The sequence below is a fragment of the Rhinatrema bivittatum genome, chromosome 3 (genome assembly GCF_901001135.1).
Source record: "Rhinatrema bivittatum chromosome 3, aRhiBiv1.1, whole genome shotgun sequence".
NCBI lineage: Eukaryota > Metazoa > Chordata > Amphibia > Gymnophiona > Rhinatrematidae > Rhinatrema > Rhinatrema bivittatum.
This window is the reverse complement of record NC_042617.1, coordinates 585,265,315-585,289,498: the sequence shown is the minus strand read 5'-3', so window position 1 is coordinate 585,289,498 and position 24,184 is coordinate 585,265,315. Positions and strand designations below refer to the sequence as shown.

Sequence of the window (24,184 nt, the reverse complement as noted above, 5' to 3'; positions counted from 1 at the left end):
GAGGGAGGAAAGGAAGGTTTCTTCTGCCCGGCGAACTCCTACTGCAGCGGCGCTTTCGAGGAGAACGAACGCTCTCGGGATCGAGGGAGGGCCTCGATGTAATGATCAAAACGGTTTACATAAGTTGTCGGGTCAGAGATATGGCAATGCACAATCTCTTTGTTTAATTTTTTTTGAGTTTGGTATTCTTTGAAATAAAACCGTTTGCCTAGCATGTATCAGATGGACTCAGGACCACTGGGTTATGCTCCCCTGCCAACAGGTGGAGACTGAGCAAGCTGACATCACAGTACATATAACCCTGCAGTGACCCCAGCCTGTCAGTATTCTCCGTCTCCAGCAGGTGATGGATGTGCATCTCCCTATGGGGATTGCTGTGAATTTTTGCAGAAAGCCTTAACTAGGGGTTCCACAAGGTTTGGGGCCATCATTCTTGCCCAAACTAGTATAGCCATGTGAGGGAAGTAATCAGAATCCCCTTCAGCCCGCTGCAGTAGGGCTGTCAAATAAATATGTGTGTGTGTGTGTATATAGCAGGAGACGGAACTGGAAATTATTTGAGGTTATGAATTCAATTTTATGTTTACAAGGTTGTAATATATAATGGTTAAGGTTCACAGCGAGGGGAGGGGACACCCTAGCACACCAAGTCTGCGATTTCAGCTCAATAATAATGAGCTTTTGGAAAAGTTGGCACGAGGTTGGGGATGTAAAGAGGGAATTGGGTTTAGGGGTGGAGAGGGGGATGGGAGGAGAGGGGGAGGGAATGAGGCTCATGGGGCATGGGAGGATGGGGGTGGGAAAACAAAGATCCTTTATTACAGGAGTTATGGCAGATATGGGATATATATATATATAGGCAGACAAGCCATGGTACAGGACAAGACACGTATTAAAACGAGGTGCGCGTCGAGGCTCGGCAGCCCAAGCCACATTAAAAAGAAATTTCCATCTCCATGACAAGTTTTTTGTTTGTTTTTTTCTAAATAACTACAGAAAAGGAAATGAGTGACAAAATGCGGTTTCTATCCTGGAATGGTCATGGGCTAGGCTAACCTAACAAAAGGAAAAAGATACTGCAAGCCCTACGTAGACATAAAGTCTCCGTAGCATGTATTCAAGAAACTCATATAAGGGAGATACAGAAAGTAAAAATCTGAAGAGAGAGTGGGTAGGCTGATGCCGTTATTCTCAGGCTAAAGGAAAGCAGGCGTGGCCATATTCATAAATGAAAATGCATGAAATAACGGATTCAAAGGGCAGATCTATAATATTACTAGGAAAAGTCAATGGGAAAGAGAGAGCCGTCTGTAACTTGCAAGCCTCCTCTGAGTACAAGTATAGCAGGTAAATATGCTGGTAAATATGAAAGGGGCCACCAATATCGGCAGGGAACTTTGTGTGCACGACTCCCCATTAGACAGGACCTCTGGGACAAGGGAAAGGAAAAGGTATCGCCTATCTGTGAAAAATGCTACAGGTGCTAGAGCCCAGCTGTGAAAGACTTCACACCTGCCTCAGGCACACACATCTCTCTCCAGAGCTGATTACATCTTGGCCTTCCAATCAATATTTCCTACAATTTCTATGGAGAAAGATAGCTCCAACTGTGATATCAGAGGAAGGGAGAGGTGAAAAATTGTGGAGGTTCCCAAGCTATTTAGTAGGGGATAAAGATTTCCAGCAATACCTTCAGAAGAAATTTAAAGGATTTTTGAGAATAAAAATGCCCAGCTCCCTGACTTTATTTCAGGAAACAAGCAAAGCTGTAATGTATGGGGAAATTATCTCCTGTGTAATAGGAAAAGTGAAGACTACATAAAACCGTATTGCAACTAGAGGAGAAATTAAAAGATGTGAACCAGAAAGTGGCGACGTAGGGCACCAAGACAAATCAGACAGAATATAAAGTAATGTTAGAGAGCATCCTGTTGAAGCATCCTCTGCAAGTGCAGAGGATGCTTCAACAGTCGGAGCGCAATCTTTTCCGTTTTGGTAATAAAACAGGCAGATTGCCAGCAAATGTGGTTAAGTTGTGGAAGGAGAAAACCTTTATTGAGAAACTAAAGAACACACAAGGAAAAACGGTCAACAAGAGTAAGGAAATATGCAAAGTTATGAAAGAGAATTTTATGAGAAATTATACACAGAGGACTGGAAAGGTGGAGAATATTGAAGAGGAGAATTTCTTTAAGGAACTACCTGTGCCGCAAATAACTAAAGAGCAAGTAGACTACCTAAACAGGCCAATTCAATTATAAGAGGTAATTAGCATAATTAAATCAGGTTAAATACCAATTACTATAAATGACTGTGTAATCAAATTGGAAAATCAATGGGTCTCTTTTTCTCTGAGGTGATACCGAAAGGGTCTTTCCCCCAGGAGGTTTAACGGGGCCTACAACACGGTGAAGGCCAAACCTGGTAAAGAGCCAATGTCTAGCGGGCTACGAGTGGGACCCCGTCTCACTTGCGACTGAAGATGGAGGCCCCAGTGGGCCACTAGTGGAGCCCATCCCATTCGTGGCTGAAGACGAGGGAGGCATCTGAGGAGCAGTGAACAGCTGATGACATCACGGCCTGTGAGTGCCTGTGTGCGAAATGACAGGCACATGAGGGAGTGCGTGTGATTTGGAGCCTCTGTGTGTGAGAGAAGGATTTTGTAGGGGTGTGTATTTGTGAGAGGGAGCTCACTTGAAGGGGGGGTGTGAGAGAGAACCTATGTACAGAGGTGACTGATTGTGCAAGAGATAGAAGGAGCCTGTGTGAGTGCATGTTTGCCAGAGAGATGGAGCCTCCATGAGGGGGGAGGGGTGTGTGCGATAGAGGAAGTCTATATATGAGGGTTCATGAGAGAGAGAGAAAAGGACAGAGGGAGCCTGTGTGAGCTGGTGTGTGTATGCGAGAGAGCGAGCCTGTTTGAGGGGACGTGTGTGTGCGTGAGAGAGGGGGAGCCTGAGTGAGGATGTTTGAGAGAAGATAAGAGGGAGCCTGTGTGTGTGGGTGGGGAGGGGGGTGCGTGAGAGAGAGCCTGTATGAAGGGGTGTGTGTGAGTGGGACAGAGAGAGACTGTGTGAGCTGGTGTGTGTATGCAAGAGAGCGAGCCTGTTTGAGGGAGCATGTGTGTGTGCGTGAGAGAGGGGGAGCCTGAGTGAGGATGTTTGAGAGAAGATAAGAGGGAGCCTGTGTGTGTGTGTGTGTGTGTGTGTGTGGGGAGGGGGGTGCGTGAGAGAGAGCCTGTATGAAGGGGTGTGTGTGAGTGGGACAGAGAGAGACTGTGTGAAAGGCTGTATGAGAGAGTGATCAAATTCGAGGAGTGGAGGGCTGGGGCGTGGAGATAGTAGAAGGGATTGAGCCTGCAGGGGAAGGGGAGAGATAGTAGAAAGCGGAGAAGTTAGAGCCTGAGAGGACAGAATGAAAAGGGTCTGGCCAGGGGAGTAGGGAGAGAAGGTAGAAGGCACACTCCTATAGTCTACTTCTAGGGGATTTCTGGTCAAAACATTTAAAACTCTGCATCTTTGAATAATTTTTCTGTATTACACTTTAAGTTAATTACTCAGAGACTGTGATGTATATTATGTTATTTTGACCAATATAAAGTTTGCAGGATTTTGCAGAATTTTAAAACGTTGTGCATAGATTTCCCCCAGGAGTAAAATAAATATATATAATTTTGGAGTGGAGAGGGGAGTATGTGCACGGCTTCTGGAGTTGCTCTATGATCCAGAGGTTCTGGGAGGAGCTTCAGAGGTGTTTAGAGGACATGTTAAAATATTCAATCCCGCTTACAGTGAGAGTGTGGCTTTTTGGAATATACGACGAAGTGCAACCTGTAATGAAACAGAGAGATAAATTGTTTATGGATAGAGAAATGCTAGTGGCAAAAAAGATGATCTTAGCCAATTGGTTCAGAAAGGAACTTTCTAAGATTATGCAATGGAAACCAAGCATACATAAACTGTTAACATTTGAATATCTCATGGCCAAGATGTTGTCTAACACAAAATATGAGCACGTTAGAGATTTGGCAGGATTATGCACTTAATCTATCAACTCAAGCTAGAAATACAATCTATAACTTGTAGCTGGTGATGTTGGACATAAACCTGGTAATTTATACCTTATATGATGACCTGGAAAATTAAAATATATAACCTGAATATGGCATGTACCATTTAAAATATCTTTTTAGATTAAACTGCCGTAAACTGCATATTATAAGTTCTGCCTTGACCCAGAAAATGAACAGTAGGAAAATATACAGTATGAGGATTATTGAGGGGGTGATAAGGGGGAAGGAGGGGTGAAAGTTAACAGTGGAAGGACAACCAAGGTTGTGAATGGAGATTGTTGGGTGTTTGAATATGCATCACTACATAACAATTCAGTAAAGAAGTTTGGGAAAGTTCCTGGAGGAGAAGTCCATAAACTGTTATTAACCAGGAGGAAGACTTGGGGAAAGCCGTTGCTTATCCCTTGGCGTTAGCAGTATGGGGTTCTGTCTGCTCTTTGGGATCCAGCCCAGTACCTGTGACCTGGGTTGGCCACTGTTGGAAGCAGGATACGCGGCCTGGTGAACCCTCGCTCGTGAGGTTAAAATATGTGCAGGTCCGTGTGTCCAGCTGTCCTCAGATTATTATCCTATGCCTTCTATGTACAGAGATCCATGAGAAGGAGGAAAAAAGACACCACGTGGTTTTGTATCTAAGCTGCACAATACGAGCAGAAGACGTCCTCTTTACTTGCTTGACCATTTGACCACTCGCTGTGAAACCAAGAAGTCGTATCAGCTTTATAGTCGTCACCATTGGACTTCTGTCAGTATTTTTATTCAGATCTCCAGGCCAAATGTCACAATACTTTGAAGCTTGGGGGTGATGTGACCATCAGCTGATTTAAAAAACAAAACAAAACTGGTTTCCCAAATCAATTCCGTGGTCGCAGTTGGCCCCCTGTCTCTCTCTGGTTTGGGGTCAGAAAGGGTGCAGCGACCCCTATGCTGTGAAATCCGTCAGAACCCTGTTTAATAGTCTCAAAGCTGGACTGTGAAATGTCAGCAAAAGTCTGAAAATGTGAATGCAAGGAGGAGTTTCTTCACAGATAGGGTGATGGATGCCAGCAGTAGCTTCCCGTGGAGAAGTGGTGGGGCAAAAATAGCAACAGAGTTCAAGAAAACATGGCCCAAGCAGGGGAGAATCCTTCTTCCTGGTAAGGAAGTGGGAGTGAAGCCAGAGATTAAGTGGAGTCCTGCAGTATCTCAGTAGATAAGGAAAATGAGCATCTGACATCATCTCCTGTGTATGTGTGTGAAATGGAGAGAGTTTCCAAAGGTTAATGAAGTGAAAGAGGCAGGCGAGGCATGAACCTGAAGGGAGAGTGCGGTGTGCGTGTGTGTGTGTGTGACCCTCAGAGATTAAATGGAGTCCTGCAGTATCTCAGTAGATAAGGAAAATGAGCATCTGACATCTGACATCTCCTGTGTATGTGTGTGAAATGGAGAGAGTTTCCAAAGGTTAATGAAGTGAAAGAGGCAGGCGAGGCGTGAACCTGAAGGGAGAGTGCGGTGTGTGTGTGTGTGTGTGTGTGTGAGACCCTCAGAGATTGTGGAGTCCTGCAGTATCTCAGTAGATAAGGAAAATGAGCATCTGACATCTCCTATGTATGTGTGTGAAATGGAGAGAGTTTCCAAAGGTTAATGAAGTGAAAGAGGCAGGCGAGGCGTGAACCTGAAGGGAGAGTGCGGTGTGTGTGTGTGAGACCCTCAGAGAACTGCAGGATGACCTTGAGTGACCAATGGTGGAGTCTGGCATCATTTTTTTTTTTAAATCATTTTTATTCCATAACATGAGCCATTACATAATGCCAAGTTTTTACGGTAATAACTTGCAACACACGAGCCAAGAGGACCAGCATTACAGCACCCGAGCCCACACCAATAAAACAATACTAAGAGAAGAGGAAAAGAGAGAGTCATCTTATACATTTTCCCCCACAATAACCTTCCCATAACCACCCACCCTTCCCGATACCATAACTCCTAATCCCGTCCTGTGAATACTCCATCACTTGCCAAATATCCTGTCCCTAACCCTCAGCCAACCCCACGATATGATCTTCCAGTGATGTCGATGCTCTATTTATTGCTATTTATCTTCTAAAGCATCTGATACTGATATTCCCTATATTGCTGTTTATATCTTTAAAATGTGCAGTACCAAATTCTGGCTGTATGAGCGAGGGTAAGGAATGAATATGGGCGTTCGGTGAGATATGGGGGGTGGATAGCTGGTGTGAATGGAGGGGAGTCTGGTATTTTAAATGGTGGCGAGAGAGCATGGAGAAAAAAATAATTCTTTTTTTCCCCACTCCCCCGGTTTAAGTTCCTGGTGGTGATTTAAACGAGCACAAAAGTGAGAAACAGGAGGGAGATCTGATGCAAGACATCACGGGGGGGGGGGGGGGGGGGGGTGGGAGGGGGAGAAATCCAAGCACTGCTGGGGAAAAGGCGCAGGCCCTGCAAACGAAACACAGAGGTTAGGAACGCAGTGAGAGCAGCAGTGGGCCCGGTGCCGAAACCTGAGTGCAGAGAGGAGAAGGGAGAGAGGAGAGCAGTTTAACCCCATGCGAGTCAGCTGCAGGTCTGAGGGGATTCGGGGCATTGAAGACCGGACTCTGATGGGAAGGAAGGCAGATTTGCCAGAGCTCATGAATATATCTCTGTAGTTTCTGAAAAGGAAATAAAAGGGCAGGGCAGTGAGTGGCCAAATTATTATTCAGGGGGTGTTTACTCTTTGGGGTTTTTTTTATTATCTTTATTGGCTTAAATGAAGTGTTTCAGGTCAGTGAAAAGTAAGGCTCCTAATATTGATAAAACCGGAAACCTCACTGATAAAATCAATAGGCAGATTCCTCACAGAACCTGGTAGCTAATAATGCTTATTACTGGGGGAATTATTCTCAATCTCTTCTTTAATTGTAATCCGTTTGATGAGGAACTCACAGTTATTTAGGATTTCAGGGGGCGGAAGGTTTGGAAGCAGAGCGCGTCTGATCCCCTCTGTGCACTGCCTTCCTCTCGCTCTCTCGCAGAGCGCATTGCGGCTTTCTGACTCTCCGGGTCGTGGATAAGTTTGTTTGCTTGGGTTTTTTTCTGTTGGCATGACTCGCTGCTGTGATTCACAGTGCTTAAGACCGAGGCAGAGAGAAAAATGCAGCAAAACCTAAACGTGTTTGAATTTGCTAGACTTCCCTGTTTTTTCCTGCTGTGCAGTTCCTGGCCAGGGTGGATTTCAGAGAAGTGGCAGTGCAGGTTGCACGGCTCCTCTTGGTTGGGTCCGTGCCTCGGACGTTGCTTCAGCTCTTCCTGGGCTGGGAATGGATCACTTTGAAGCCTACAAAGGAAGGCAGAGTTTCAGAAGAGGATCTTGAGGCGACGCTGGCCTGTCGGAGGGCTGATCCTATGGCTCAGCATTGCCACGTGGGAGGTATGAGTTCAATTCCTGAAGCCACCTTTGCCCCTCTAAGGGGGTCAAACCCGAAGCCTAGGGAGAGGGGAAGCCCCAGTCATCACACAACAGTGATGCCTACTGGTCACCTTAAGAGCCCACTCGTACCTGGCTTGGAGGGAGCCATGGTCCACGCCTCTCGCTGCGGTGCCTGGGCCAGATGGGAATAAAAATGGGAAAACAAAGATCTCTGGATGATCATGAAGGAGGGTCTCAGAACTTCCCACCACCACCACCATAAATGTCAGTGAGCAGGGTTGGGGCAGGTATTGCCCGCAGAAGGCACGCTGGCCTTTCCCCACCTTCCTCTACATCAGGGGGTCCCAAACTTTCCAAGAGAAGGCCCACATAGGACATTTCACACCACCCAGAGAGCCCTGTTGTTGGGGGGGATGAGGTCCCGGGGAGAGGAAGAGTATCTCAGAGTTGTTTGGGGGGGAAAATCATGCCTGGCCCTTTTGGTGATTTGAAATGCTGGGGAAGGCAGCGGGGCAGAGTCACCAGGGATGCAGGCAGATGTGGCAGATTGTGTCAGTAATAATATTTTTACATTTCCCCAGAGTTGGCAGCTTTGCCCCCTGCCTCCTTCCCCCTCCCTAATATCTGCCTGCCTAGGGCAGTGGGGGCAGGGAGGGTGGATTGGATGGTGGGTTGCAGTCCCTCTTGCTCACACCCCCTCCATGAACTCTTGCTCCTTCTCTGCTTTCCCTTCCTTATCCATTTCTTCCAGTCCATTCTCCCCTCTTTTGCAATCCGCCAGATTCATGGTATGAGCCAATCAACTCCCTCTGGAGATCCTACTTCAGGGAGAGACGCACACCCTTATTTGGTATCTGGCTGCATTTCTCCAAAGCCTGTATCCCTAGGGGATGATGTCCATGCCCCTCTCCCACACATCCAAAGAGGTGGTGGCATGGCTGGGAGCGCCAGGAGCCACTGTCCTTATCTGGCTTTCCCTGGCAGCCCCGAAGAAACCATGGCTCAGTACTGCCAGTGCCTTCCTCCCCATGTCCTGCACCGCCCTCCTCTCGGCACCCGAACCTTCCTCATGACCTTGCTGCGGCCTCTCTCCCAGAAGCTCCACCTGCACAAGCAAGGCATAACCGCAGCCCATCAGTGGTAGCCTTGCTCCTGTGATCTCTGACCTCAAGTGTCCGAGCTGGCGGCAGTGCTGGGATACGCTTCCCCTGCCGCCTCTGCAGGCCAGATCAGGCTCCTTCTGTCACTGCTGCTGTGGGCCGGATCAGGCTCCTTCTGCTATTGCTTCTGGGGGTCAGATAAAATTCAGCCAAAGGCCGCATCTGGCATTCAGGCCGTAGTTCAGGAACCGCTGCTCTAGACTGCCAGAGAACAAACTGTTCGGTAATAAGGTTAGACTTGGTGGAGCTCTGGTTTTCTTTCAGCCGAGCCAACTAGCAGATTTATTTAGTTAAACATTTTAATATTCTCTCCAATCCAAGATGTAATTATAGTGTATTATAATGATAGAACATGAGTTAAAACATACATTAATTCGGAAGTTACAGGTAGTTCAAAATATGACTGCAAGACTGGTCTTGGGATGGTTTAGGCATGAATCAGCTTGAGACATTACATTGCTTGCCGGTTAGGCTGAGATGTAAATTTAAAGTCCTGGTCTTAACATTTACGATCCTACGAGGTCTAGGGGACTCACATTTGCAAAACAAGATCTCTTGGAAATGTTCTCAGAGAACAACTCGTTCTCCATACGTCTCAATGCTTCAGTTACCCCCGCTTAAAAAGTTCCATCATGTAAGATTTCATAATTGGTCCTTTTCCACGACGGCTCCTACATTATGGAATGAGCTCCCTTTGTCTATCAGAGAGGAAACTGATTTGCCGAGATGTCATTGCCTACTGAAAACATGGTTAATGATGTCAGAGCTTGCTTCTTAAATATGGCGATGCCTAGAATTTTCCAAATAAAAGCCGGGAGTCCACCTTGATCCCTGTGATATGTGGAAGGGGCTAGGCTGGTGGGATTATGAGGCTGGTGATATATTGTATTCCCTGTATTATATGGAATGGAGTAGGTGGGTGGCTATATATGTGTGGTTGGTGGCGCAATGTAATGGGTTCAGCTTATTGGAATATTTTGTGCTATGTTTTTGTTTCATTGTTTTTATTGTTTTATTTTTTATTTGTCTATGTACATCGCTTTGGAGATTTTTATGGTAACAATTGGAAAGCGCTTTCTATAAATAAATATTTATCAGAAGCTTGTAAAGTTGTAAGAAGCTTTAAGGGGATCAATTTCAAAAGGATTCATGCACAGAAACCCAATTTACACATGCAAATCAGCTTTTCCTCACGCTTGTGGTAAGTGTTCCGGGAAGTGGCATTGGGGTTAGAAAAACATTTACTTGCATGCTTTACATTTTGTAAAGTATGTGCCTAAATGTACATGCAGAAAGCTACACCTGCTCAGACTCGCGTATAGCTTCCTCGCATGTATGTGCATGCGAAAGTTTGACACCTGAGAATTTGCATAAATACGCATCAAAACGTCAGGCTAAAATCTGTGGGTACTTTGAATCTGCAGACTGCTGATAATTACCCTCCCTACATACTTCCAGTGATTCAGTGCTGTTGTAGGTTTTTGCTGTGGGCAACATTAACTGTAGCAGCCTGGTACTATCAGGAGAAGATAAGTGAATACAGTAGACTTTTGCTGACCAGGGTTGTCTTTCTCCATAGTGCACAGCTCAACTAAAGTCTGCCCAAACTCGCACCTAGACAGGCTGAGGCTATGTAGAAACTCCTTAGTAGTCAAACTACAAACCATGGATCTTCGGTAAGTGTCGCTCCAGCTTTCATTTAGCGACTCCTTTGCCAGAGAAGCAGGATTGAAGTTCTGCAATACGTTCCCTATAACCTTTGATAATCTTAACCAACCTGTGAGGCACTGAGCTACTGGAAAAAAATAATCCCTGAATGTATTAGAGACAGTGAACGTCAGCTGCCTTAACTTGATGATAAAACACACTGATATCAAAGAAACAAGGTTGATAAAATGAGAATTTGAAAATCGTTGACACATGTTTGCAAGTATGCAACCTGAAGAAAGGGGATTGGGCCTTTGACAAGCCAGTCCAGAGTCTACTGTGGAGTCTGTTTCTTCAAATTGTCGCTCTCTGGATGTTACCTGAGCATTAAACGTTGAGGTGTGCTAAGATGAAGAGACGTGTTATCCCCGAGCTCAAGCAGCTGCATTTAAAGTAGCCTTTCTTTTTAAATTCTTCTACGTTATCTAACATGCCACAGTAAACAAGAAAGCTCCCAAGAGATCACTCCCAGAGCTGAGGGCAGAACAGGAAGCTGCTTCAAAAAGAGGAAGCAAAAAGGACCCGACAGATGAAGTTACTTACCTGTGAGCTGTAGGCCTCTGATGAGTAGGATGGTGGGTCCCCGGAGCTGGTGAAAGCCATTACAGGAGTGATGGAGAAGCTGGCAGGAAGGATCCACAGGCTATACTAGGCCTGGATGCTAATAAGGCCTTTGCTAGAGTTTGGTGACCCTATTTATTTAGATTACTCACTAAGGGGTAGATTTTAATATACACGCGCGCATGCTACCCAGCGCGCACACATGGACGTGATTTTATAACATGCGTGCACATGTTATAAAATCGGCAGTCGGCCTTCCCCTGTTCCCTACCCCACTTCCCTTCCCTTTCCCGCCCTTTTCCCCCCTACCTTTTTCTTCTTTTTTTCTTTTGTTTTAAAACTTACTTCAGCCCTGGGGCCGAAGTAAGTTGCGCGCGCCGGCAGTTTGCCGGCGCGCAATCCCCGGCACAGCAGCAAATGGCCACTGTGCTGGGAGCTTCTGACTCCGCTCCCTCCCCGCCCCTTTTTTGCAAGCCCCGGGACTTACACGCATCCCGGGCCTTTTTAAAATAGGCCCGGCACACGTAACCTTTTGAAAATCTGCCCCTAAATGTATTTTTTTGGAGGATGGGTTCTTACAGTGTGTTTGACTCTTAGCCGTTCACCAATATATGTGCTCTATTTGACAGAGCAATTTGGGATTTCCAGTGGGACACGGCATGGATGTCCTCTGCCTCTCCTCCCTTCTCTTTGTCATAGCAAAGTGTTGCCCAAGCGATTCTAAGGTGTAAGGGGTGGAACACACAATCTTTTTATGCCGATGACATCTTGCTTTTATCGCTGCTGGATAGATCTGCCCTGCAGTTGATGCTACTGATGGAAGAATTTTATAGGTTCTCTGGGTGTCGACTTAATCTCATTAAGTCCAAAATTCTTCCTTTGTTCACCAGTGTCAGGATTCCTTATAACTTGGCTGGGTTTGTTAGCTCTAGGGGGCTTCATGTATTTGGGAATTCGCATCTTCACCAACCTTAGGGGACCATCTTTAAGCTCAACTATTCTCCTTTGATACCAAACATTCAAATAAAACTTTGAAAGACTGGTATGAAGTCTGGGCTGGCTACATTAAGTTGATTAGTATTTATTTCAACGTGTCATGTTCTGTACCGCAACACATACTTATCTCATTAAATGATTATTTAGGATGTTTTATTTGGCAGGGTAGATTGGCTCATATTAATCTGGTCATATTGTATAGACCCAAGTGACAAGAAGGCATGGGGCCTACTTGACCTACGCTGTTTTTAGTGGGCTTCCAGGTTGACTTGTGTGCGGAAATGGATTCAGCCTTACTCGTCTTGTTCATGGACTTGGCTGGAAGGAGTACAAACCAAGGGCATTGAGTTTCCTTTGCTAATTACTGTGCATCCATGCTTTCCTGCAGTTAGGAAAATATTATGTGGCAGTCCTAGTCTTGCTCACACGGTCCAAATATGGAGGCAGGTTTGTACGCACCTAGCTCTCATTGATGAGGATTTTTCTCCCATTACCCTTCTAGCTAAGAATCCTAGGCTTGCTTATTGCTACTTTTACCCAGATATATGAAACTGGCAAATGAAGGGATTGTGGAATTTTTGGCAAATGTGGAAGGGGAGCAATATTGCTACATTTAAAGAATTAGAGGATAATTTTCATATCAATAAAAGCACACACTCGTATCTACAACTCTGGATGGTCTTGCAGAAATGTGTTGGAGGGGAGGATCTCATTACGACTCCATGCCCACTGGAAAGGTTTCTTATTGACCCCAAACTACCTGGCAGCTTGCTCTCTCACATTTTCAGATGTCTCACTGATAGAATAGCGGCCTTGATGTGGATTTACAAACCTCTTTGGAAGAATCAGACTGGGCTGAGATTTGGCAGATGGCCTGCTCAGTAGGAGAGTAGGCCTTACAGATGTTGGGGTTTTTTTTGGGCATCCTTTTCACGATCAGCCTCCCCTGCTTGCTGGAGAGGATCAGTCGGCAGGGCACCTGTTTCCATGTCGGTGGACTTGTCTGCCAGTAAGGTTCTTTTTGGGACAAATGGGAGGCAGAGATGAAGAATGTTTATGGCATTCTCATGCTGGGCCGATGGAAGGATATTATGCTGTCTGTCTGTGGTGCTGGGGAAAGTTTTCATTCCTGACTGCTTATTAGCAGCCAGGTACACTATTGCTTTATTTTGGAAAGAGATTCCCTGCATGCAGCAATGGGAAAACAGGTTGACATTGCTGCTGTTGAAAATCTCATGTATTCACTTTGGGGGAAATTGGAGAAATATGATAGCAAATGAAATGACTGTAATCACTCTGGGTGAGCTCTCGGGATGATGGCATCAGGGTTTTTTTTCCTGCTGATTATTTTTCTGTGTGTTTTTGAAGGCTTTGGCTATTTCACAACCTTCTCTTGAGCTGCATTTCCTTGTTAACCAATGTCCCTGTTAACTCCGTGTGCTCATGTTTTAAAAAAAAAAAAAAAAATTGTTTTTTAAGTTGAGGTGTGATACGCTTTCCACATTTTTTTCTCATTTAAATGTTTACTGGCAAATTAACCATAAAAATTGCTAAGAGTAAGCATGATCACAGATCAACCAAAGAGAGAACAATTTGCACAATGATACCCAATGCAACTGCTAGACAATCCTCATTCTACCTCCAATGACCCACATTACATCCTACAAACCCCCCTGCCTTCCCCCCTCTGCCCCCTTCCCTGTCCTCTCATATAGCCCCATATATTATCAGAAGCCTAGCAAGGAACATAGCAGGTAATCTTCCCAAAACCTGTCATTATTGTATATTACACGTCGACACAGATTTAAAATAATATGGAATGGTTTCTTGCATTGAAAAAAAACATCTAGTACTATTATCGCAAAAACCTCTGTTAGTCTTCAACCAAAGACAGGAAGGGCCTCAAATCTGATCACATCTTAACAGTCATGTTTGAGTGCCGCAAGCTTCCCCAAATGATAAACTCTGCCCAGTCTGGCAACACTGGATGCAGGACCCGGTGCCACAGGGTTCAGCCACCTTGAAAGCCAAGTCGCATCTCTCTGCCAGCACTGTCTGCACGAATAACGTATGCGAGGCGTCGGGTACGTGCTGATCAGGTATCCCCCCCCCCAGTGAAAACAGTTTTATCGCAGATATCCCCGTGATTTCCCTAGAATAATTGGGTAACTCCGTCTCATAGTTTCCTAACCGCAGGGCAAATCCCAGCGTAGGTGGAAAAAGGATCCCTTCCCCCCACAGCCACGCCCACTCCGGGATACGTTCCATGCAGTTTAGTTGGTGTTAAATACCACTTGTGCAACCCTTTTATAACTGTTTTTCCATTATCCTAGTAGAAACAGAGCATTTCTTCCTGGATTAGGAAGTAAGGTTCCCACACCACCTCCTCCTTCGGTATTTCCCCTTTCAAATTTAACTTGCAAGTTTACAAAATGGTCAAAAGGCGGTCAGCCAAAACAAAAGATAACTTGATAGGTAGCAACAAATGGCACTACGATAGAAAATGTATGCTGCCAGCAGGCAAGGTCTGTTGGCTTCAACTGGTCTACCCCTTTGTACGTTGGGAGTTTGACCTCTTAGAGAGCGTTTCAGATGCTCGCTCTACCAGCTCTGTGTGTGTCCATGCTGAGCAGAGCGTGGGGGGAGAAAAACGTTAGCCCTGACTGGATATAGTGGTAGCCGCCTCTCTGTGCCGTGATAGGAGCGCGCTCTTAGAGAGCATGAAGGAGGAGAGAGAAGGCGATAGATACCCAGGAGCATCTAATGAGAATAGCGTCGGGGAGCAACCGGACGTCCTATGTTATCTTTCTCTGGCCCGATTTTCACGCTTAAAACTAGGTTCTACCTGTTGTAAATGCTCTTTACCTGTGTGCGTGGTCTTCCGGAAAGTGCCGCAGTGTATGCCACTGATTTGTGAATAGGTTTTACCTGCGTTAAGTGAATAGGTAACACGGATAGATGGCTTTTGAAAATTGCTGTGATTCTGTGTTACGTTTGCATGCGTAACTCCTCTGAAATCTGACCTGTGAATGTGTTCCTCTCTTCTCCTTGTCCTTGCAGACCGTGTATCTGGATGACGCTGTTTCTTCCTTTGTCCAGATCCGAGGATCGGTTCCATTGTTCTGGGAGCAGCCAGGACTTCAGGTAATGTTCCTTGCCAATCCCACGTTAGAAGGAGGCTGTTTTATTTCAGTTAGGTTTGAAGGCAGAAGTGCAGCCCCTTATACCGTACCTAGATGATCTTTTTATCTTTTTTTTTTTGTTTTTTAACACAAATATTTTACCTATTTTATTTTAACTTCTTTGACCCTGAAAACTGTGTGCAGCTTGGTTATGGCTTGGTCTACCTGCAGATCTCCAGGAACAAAATGACTCAATCCTAGTTTTGTCCAGTTGCTTCTATGACCTTGTAGTTTAGATTTGTCTAAGAAAACTGAGAATTCAAGCCCATAATTGGACAAACCTAGGTCTGGCTCCGAGGTCATGACCTCACCCGAGAATCCTAGTTATTGCTATGCTTTCTATATTTGAATTCTCTTTCCAGTGGTTCATTATCAGCTGTCAGTATTGTATCTTTTTTTTTTGCAGCAGCAGCAGCTCTTGCTCATTTCATTACTATCTGAGAGACAAAAAGGAATATTCAAAAGGCAATTAGTTGTTTCTCCCCAGAAATTAGGTAAAAGTCAGAACTGCACAGGGCAATCTATTGCTTTGTCCTTCTGAGACACACAGGTTTGCTTTAAACAAATAGAAACACATAATGAAAAGAATAAATAAAAGCGCCTAGTAGATTGTAGCATTCTGCATCTTCACTAGCCTCACTCCCACTGCAGCTTACGCTCTTACTCCTGCCTGGTTCTGCCTAGGAGGACCCTCACGGCCACCCTCCCAGGCTTTACGCATCTGGGAAATCTTTTACAGCTTGCACGCAGTTTACTGAACATTCAGTAATCAGCACCGATACAATCCCATCTCTCTGCCTTTATTGCAAGCAGAGGATTTTAAAAAAAAAATCCTTTGTTAATTTTGGCACGTCCCCTAGGTTCAGGCTTGATGGCAGTTGTTTACAGAGGCCGCAGACAGCACTAGCTGCATGGCATCAATGAGGAGTTTGCAGTAGAGGCAAAAACTCACACTAAAAACGTTTTAAAATATATCCGAAGCAGAAAGCCTGCGATGGAGTCAGTTGGACCATTAGATGATTGAGGAGTTAAAGAGGTTAGGACTGTTCAGCTTGGAGAAGAGACGACTGAGAGGTGTTTAAAATCATCAGAGGTCTAGAACGAGTAGATGTGAATCGGATATTTACACTTTCAGATAATAGAAGGACTAGGGGGCACTCCATGAAGTTAGCAAGTAGCACATTTAAAACTAATCGGATAAAATTATTTTTCACTCAACGCACAATAAAGCTCTGGAATTTGTTGCCAGAGGATGTGGTTAGTGCAGTTAATGTAGCTGGGTTCAAAAAAGGCTTGGATAAGTTCTTGAAGGAGAAGTCCATTACCTGCTATTAAGTTGATTTAGAAAATAGCCACTGCTACTACTGGCATCAGTAGCATGGGATCTTCTTAGTGTTTGAGTATTTGCCAAGTTCTTGTGGCCTGGTTTGGCCTCTGTTGGAAACAGGATGCTGGGCTTGATGGACCCTTGGTCTGACCCAGCATGGCATGTTCTTATGAGGAGATTTAGCAGTAGGAACATGTCCCGGAAAGGAACATGGTTGCAGGAAAGCTGCTAAAAATAAATATTTCCCCACTAAATTGTTCCACAGGGGCTCCCGTCTAGGAAGAAACTGATTGTAAGGGAGGAACGCACCTGAATGTTATGTATCTGGTATCTAATACTGGGTGCCCTGCTGGGCTGTGACAAATGCCCTCTGATTGGGGAATGATGATATGAGGTGCCCCGCTAGATTGTGACAAATGCCCTCTGATTGGGGAATGATGATATGAGGTGCCCCGCTAGACTGTGACAAATGCCCTCTGATTGGGGAATGATGATATGAGGTGCACTGCTGGGCTGTGACGACCACCTCTAAGGGTTTAATACCGGGTGCACCACTGGACTGCGATAGCCATCCCAAAATAGTAAGATTATAACAGTTTTAGCAAATTTATCGCTGCACTGCGTTTTGTTTTATTGTAATTATGTTTTATTATTAGCTGCCTAGGACTTGAGATTGTGTGGCCTGTACAAATTGTAAATAAATATGAGGCGCACCCCCTGAGTGGTAGATAATACAGGGGCATGGCACTGGATGGTCAGCCACCCCCTGAGTGGGTTAATCTGTGGTAGCAAATGACCAGCTGCGTGGGCCATGGCTTCTGCGTCTGTCATTATCTCCTAGCTAGCTTCTCTGAAAATATCTCACATGCATGAAACGTGGCTTTCTTTCCATTTTTCCTTGGCATGCTTGCAGTGATATGGCTTGCAGCATGGGTATGTTGACATGCTGTTCTCAGGAAGTGAGAATATTTCACAACAACCCCTGTTTTGTGTAGCAGTTGTTATAAAGTCTGCCAAGCAAGAAACGCACTCTACCTAGATGAACCCACCAGCGCTAAAACCCTCCGTTAACATGGATTCCTTCTCCTCCTTGGAGTCAGAAAGTGCTTCCTAATGTAGAACCTAAACGTTTGCATCTGCTGCTGCCTTGTGACGTTCAGCTCTTGGCTGATTAAAAATCACGTTTAAAAAAGGCAGGAGCAGCTGCTGTTTAGTAAAAGCACAATAGCAGGTTTTAGGATGTGTACTTTCTGAAGCTGATTCATCATTTTGCTATAAATTTTGCATGAATAACACCCGTGATAAAAAGGGGGTGTGGTTAGCGAGAGACTCCTTATAAGGCTCTTATATAAGTAAACTATTTATACCACTGTGGGAGGGGTAAATAGTAACTCAGGGTGAGGTTTTGGTGGTGATCAAGGGTTTGGGGGGCAGGAAAGGATTTTGAGTGAGGAAAGGTACAATCAAGCTAGGGCGAGAGTACGTTGTACAAATCTCATCTTTGTGTACCTTTCCTCACTCCAAATCACGTCAAACCTTCACTGAGATCTCATGTTCTGTCTGTAACTCTGACTGTGCATGTGAGACTGCCCTCCGAACCCTAGCCCATCACCAGAACCTCACCTCGAGTTACGAGTTGCCCCTCCTACATTGATATAAAAAGTTGACTATTATGTGTGCCTCCCCCGAAACGGGATGTGCGATAAATATTGCAAATCTCGGTTCGGGTGCAACACCAGGAAAAAAGGTATAGTTATTTCCAGCGATAATGTGCGTTTTATGCTATCGCAGACGACATTAAACACCCCTCAGTTTCGTAACTCCGCCCAACCTACATTTTGAAAATCTGCATATGCATCCTGCGATGCGAAAAATAACGCATTCATTATGGCATTATCATGGGCGTTAGTCCTAACGCAGTTTGATGAATGACCCTGTTAGAGAGCAACTCTGGGTCATCGGTCCTAGAAAGGACATCCTGAGCCTTAAATTCTGTTTCTGTTTTAGATGAAATGCATAGAAAAACATCATTAAGCAAATCCAAATTGAGCAGCCATGAGCTGCAGGCCTCATACTAATCATGCATGGGCGGAGGTCTGACTTCTGGCACGGGGAGCCCATTTATATTTGCTTGCATGATTTTCATTGGGGCTCTTCAAACGTGATCAAAATAAGTGCAAACATCTGAGCAAGGAATTCCTGTCAGACTTATCCAGCTTTTGCTGACTTCTGCCATCACTCTTCTTCTGCATCAGTGCATTTCCTTTTGTGAGGATCCAGATGTTGCACAGATACATCGTGGCTTATCTGGAGCGCAAAGTTGCTAACAAGTAGACAGATTCCGTCTTATCTGAGCAAAGAATAGCTTATTTTCTCCTGTTTTACTGAAGAGTTCTTGCTTCCATTATTTGTAGTGTTAGATTGTCATCTTATAAGAACATAAGAAATACCTAATGATCTTCATTTACAATTTTTATTTTATTTCCCTGGGATTTTATCAGTGTTTATTATAACCAACAAAAATGGGAGAAAATCAATGGAAATAGTCATTTTTCCACTTGTTTTCTGCCACATCAGCAAGTTACCCCCCTGCATGCTTTTCTCATTTCCGTCCTCTAGCTCTTACTCTCACTTTTATATTCTCTCTCACACACAGGCTCCCACTCTCACATGCTCTCTCTCACACACAGGTTCCCATGCCCCCTCCCCCCCAACAGGCTCTGACTCTTACATGCTCTCTTACACACAGGTTCACATTCCCACCTACACACACAGGCTCTCACTCTCACTCGCTCTTACATACAGGCTCCCATTCCCACACATACAAACTCCCAATCTCATATGCTGTTTCTCACATACAGGCTCCCATTCCCCCCACAGATTCACACAGGCTCTCACTCTTACATTCTCTCTCACATACAGGTTCACATTCCCACATAAGCTCTCATGTGCTCTCTCACATACAGGCTCCCATACACACACATACAGGCTCTCACTCTTACATGCTCTCAAAAGCGGGCCGCCACTTCCACAAACTCACTCACTCTCTCACACCTACATACTCTATCACACACACATGTGTGTGTATATATATATATATATATATATATACATACATACATATATACAACTTGGGCAGGATCCCATTCACTCACAAATGCAAAACCCAGGCAGTCTCATCAGGAGCAGAAGGGAAAGCCCATTCTGCTGCTGCTACCCTGCAGTATTCAAAACTTCCAGGGCTGCCAATTCCTCTATGTTAATTTTGTACATCGCAAGAACAGCATAGAGCACCTACTAGCCACAAGAGTTTTGAATTCCATTGGGCTGCAGGGAGGTGAAGCAGCAGAACTGGCTCTCTCCCAGCAGGGTCCTCTTCTTTCTTCAACTGCTGGTAGGATGGATTATACTGGCGGTCTTCTGGTCCTCTTCTTACTTTGACCCCCTGTAGGATGGGGTCTACCAGTGGCATCCCAGGCTGCCTCCTCTTCCATACCTGGCAGCGCCAGGCCTGTCCACAGTAGCCCTGTGACAGGGCCTTAATTCTCAGGCAGCCGGGCAAAGCCTATTGGATGGGCCATGGCCCACCCGTGGCTATGCCACTGGCTGGGTCAGACCAAAGGTCCATCAATCCCAGCATCCTGCCTCTGTCAGTGGCCAAAACAAGTCACAAATTACTCTGCAAGATCTCAAAGAATAGATCCAATCCTCAATGCTCATAACCAGGGATAAGCAATTTCTTTCCCAAATCTACATGGCTACCCAGTAACGCTAACTGCTTTCACCACATCCTCTGGCAACAAATCCTGTAGTTTAATTGTGCTTTGAGTGAAAAAGCACTTTCTCCAATTTTGTATGAGTACTATCCATTAGCTTCATGCAGTGTCCTCTGGTCCTAGTACTATTGGAAAGGCTAAATTACTTCCCTATTTACCCATTTCATCCTACTCATGATTTTATAGATATCTGTCATATCTTTTCTCAGTCCTGTCTTCTCCAGTCTGAAAAGTTCTAACCAGTTAAGCCTTTCTGTCTCCCTGTTTTTTATCTTAACATAGAAACATATGATAGAAATGACAGCAGAAGACGACCAAACGGTCCATCCGGTCTGCTCAGCAAGCTTTCAATTTTTTTTCCCCCATACTTGTCTGTTTCTCTTGTTCCTTGTAAGTGACTTTGTTCTATTTCCCTTCCACCCCCGCCATTGATGTAGTTAGCAGTGCAGGAGCTGCATCTAAGTGAAGTATCAGTGCTGGAGCTGCATCTAAGTGAAGTATCTAGCTAATTGTTTAGGGGTAGTAACTGCCGTCATAGCAAGCTACTCCCACGCATGTTTATCCAGCCTGTGCAACTCAGTCCTTGTTGGTTGTTGTCCGAATGTAAATCATCTTTTCATCATTCCCCCTGCTGTTCATGCACAAGTAAGATTGCTCGAAATTTCAACTTTCTGTTTATTGGTATAATGTATTTCTTGTATGTATGCATTCATTTGGAATATAATATATGCACATTTTATTCTGACCATGCAACTTTATTATGACTATGCCCCTTTAAAAAAACCAAAAGAAACCCTTTTTCCTCTCCTCCACTATTACTGTTCTGCTCAGATTTCATCAGTGGGACCTTTGTGTGAGACACTTTTGAGGATCAAAGTGACTAAGTGGGAGGGAGCTTTCAAACATTTAAAGCACAAAACATACTTGTAAATCACTATGGAAAAGGCAGGGTGATCTCAACTCCCAATATTTACTATAAATGAAGTATCCAAGAGCCTTTGGCCAGTGCTGCTGCTGTAAGATTCGCCTACTGACTGCATAACTCCTACAGAAACCCAGGAAAAGAGACATTTGGTCAGATAAAAGAACTACAAAGGGTTACGTTGTTAGTGATGGCTTATTCCACGGGTTCTGTTTAGCAGGTTCCTGAAGACTCTTACTAAAGCCTCTCGATTGGGCGGTACCGCTGCCTGAGGTGCACATGAGAACTTCATGTGAAGGAGCTGTGCGACACCGTCTGTGTTTTTCCGCAGAGCTGCATGCATTTCCCAGACAGCAGTGTCGTCGTGGCTCAGGTTTATTTTAGTAATTGGAGATCCCTCTGGACTATCCTTTTTTTCTTTTCTTTTCTTTTAAGGTTGGATCTCATCACCTGAAGCTGACCAGAGGCCTGGAAGCTAATGCCCCGGCTTTTGATAGGTATGGTGACCATTAATTCACTCACAATACAGACCGTGGGGACAGAAACCTATCTCCAAGTACATGCCGAGGGACTTTATTCCAATTAAAACTACAATGACCTCTTTCATAAGGGCAAGAGTTATCAATCTATGTCCCCTTCCCCACCCAGCAATGGAGACCCAAATACAGGTGCAGTTGAGATAGGTGAAAAAGGTAGCCAAGAACATGAGCTTCTGTGGCAGACTAGTGAAAGAAAGTTCCATTTTAAATTATGAAGGCTCGTGGCTGTAACCAAACAGAAACTATTCAGAAGCCACTAGTCAGAATCTCTCTAGTCATATAAGGAAGCTGGGGGTTGGTTGAATTGCACGTTGGTGGATCACTGTGCAGCTGCTTGGCCATGTTCAGTGCCACACAGTTGTTTTGCATCGTTTTGCACAGGGAGGTGTTCAGATCCCTTGCCTGTGACATAATGCAATGGAGGATTTACCACTCGCACAGAAATCTTAAACCAGAGGAACTCTTCTTAAACGAGGGATAAGAAAGAGAGAATGTGTGTACTTGTATCTCCTGGGCTGTATCTTTAGCTCTGCTGTACCAGGACAATGAGCTTTTCCCTCAAGCTAGGCTTATTATTTTGTAGTATATATTACATGTATTTGTTTCAGCTCTAATGGAAGAGAACTAGAGCAGGGTTTCTCATATCTGCAGCTCAGAGCTCTCAGGTGCTCTTTCATATACTTTGTGCCAGAGGCTAGGCTGTGGCTTTAGGATAGGAAGAGTGTTAGAGATTTACTGGAGTGCTCTGAAAGATTAGATATTATACAGGTCTTGGTATGGACAGCAGCATTTTTCAATAACTATTTATTGCAAACAGAAATCTTCAGTTTTCTCTTCACTTTGTTTCATTTTAAAGTACCGTGTACACTTTGTAACTTGCTAACCTCCAAAAGCAAAATTCCATGCCTTCCCGGTGTTTGCTTTATATGGTGAAGCTCTGTGGAATTGGGTTTTTTAAATTATCTCTGCAAATAAGAGTCTGAGCTGCATTGTGTGACTGATCCTGTAAAGCCTGAATGTCTTTTGTCTTTGTCACAGGCACATCATGCTTCTGAAGGAGCAGTACGGAAAGCAAGTGATTGTGAACCTGTTGAGAAGCAAAGGAGGGGAAGAGGTTCTCAGCAGAGCCTTCCAGGTACAGTCGTGCCCTGAGGCAGAGCGATGTGGGGCTGTTCTGGCTGCTTTTCATTATGGCTGAACTCTTCCCATGTCCCTTGACTGTGTTGTGTGTGTGTGTGGTGTGTGTGTGGGTGTGTGTGTAGGTGTGTGTGGGGTGTGTTGTGTGGGGGGTATGTGTGTGTATGTGTTGTGTGTATGTGTATGGGGTGTTGTGTGTGTGTGTATGTGTTGTGTGTGGTGTGTGTGTGTGGAGGTTGAGAAGCGGGAGAGGGTGTTTGGCTTGGTGGTGAGGGGCGGGCGGGGGGAATGTTTCAGCGCTGCACACTTTTGCTGACTGATAGCCGAGTCCCTGCAGTAGGGTCTGAAATGCTGACAAAATGGATCAAGACCCCGTTAGGAAAATTCCATGAAAGATTTGGCACAGCTCAAATCACAGTGTCTTGCTTGCTTTTTTTTTTGTTTGTTTTGTTTTTATTCAAAATTTGAGTTGAAGAAAGACTTCCCGTTCTTTAGCGGTATCATCTACAGAGAAGTTTTGATTTTAAAACATTCATAATAGGAACGTATTGCGGAGAGGCTAAAATGGTTTGATTTTGGAGTGGGTCCTCTGATTTGGGTCAGAGCTGATGAATGGGTGTCCATAGGAAACCATTCAGCAGAGCCTTCTGCTCTGGAAATTGAATTGTACAGAAGCCAAGTTCAGCTGTTACTGTCATTGGTACCAATAGCCAAATGTAACTGTGCCAGAGGGGGAAAATTGAGCTTTCATTGCATAACTGGAGATAGCAATGGCGTTAACGACAGGGAATAGACTTCACAAGTTCCTCTGTGTTCTCTTCTGTGATGCTGGGGTACACATAACTCTCAGGGTCATGGGATACCTCTGACTTGTCTTCCTGGGGATGCAGGGATGCACCATGACTCCCTTTCACTACAGCACTCACACTGTTCTCACACTGATGGTGCCACACTGGACTTACGTGAGAGCGCAGAGAGGAATCAGGGCTCAGGGACAGAGGGGAAGGAGCAGTAGAGGAGAGAAACTGAGCATAGTAAGAATGGGGACCAGGAAAAACCTTAAATGTCAAGGTAATGAAACAGTAAATCGGTGAGAAGTTTAACACCAAGGAAAATTAAATCTCTATATATGTCAGTAAATGTTACAAAAATATTTTATTTTGGTCTGCAGCTAAGAGTTAGTAAGCTTACATTTCTTAGCATCCAGGCAGATGAATCCAAAACCAGTGGGTTATGCACCTCTACTAGCAGATGGAGACTGAGCAAAGCTGACATAGTATATATATTCCTGCAGTGACATCAGCCTGCCAGTATTCTCTACAAAAGCCAACTGTGGACAGACTAACAAAAACTTGATTAATAACAGGTAACCATTCCAGTACTCAGCCAACAG

General features: G+C 44.8%; 1 protein-coding gene across 4 annotated transcripts in view; it reads left to right on the top strand.

Moving 5' to 3' along the window:
- The window catches only part of SYNJ2 (synaptojanin 2), a 257,365-nt gene that overhangs the window by 87,493 nt on the left and 145,688 nt on the right, over positions 1–24,184 (top strand). For all 4 annotated transcript variants that reach the window (XM_029596673.1, XM_029596671.1, XM_029596672.1 and 1 more), the window contains 3 exons: positions 14,969–15,052; positions 21,551–21,612; positions 22,693–22,789. In XM_029596673.1, the coding sequence (XP_029452533.1) occupies positions 14,969–15,052; positions 21,551–21,612; positions 22,693–22,789 (243 nt within the window). The remainder of the gene's footprint in view (positions 1–14,968; positions 15,053–21,550; positions 21,613–22,692; positions 22,790–24,184) is intronic.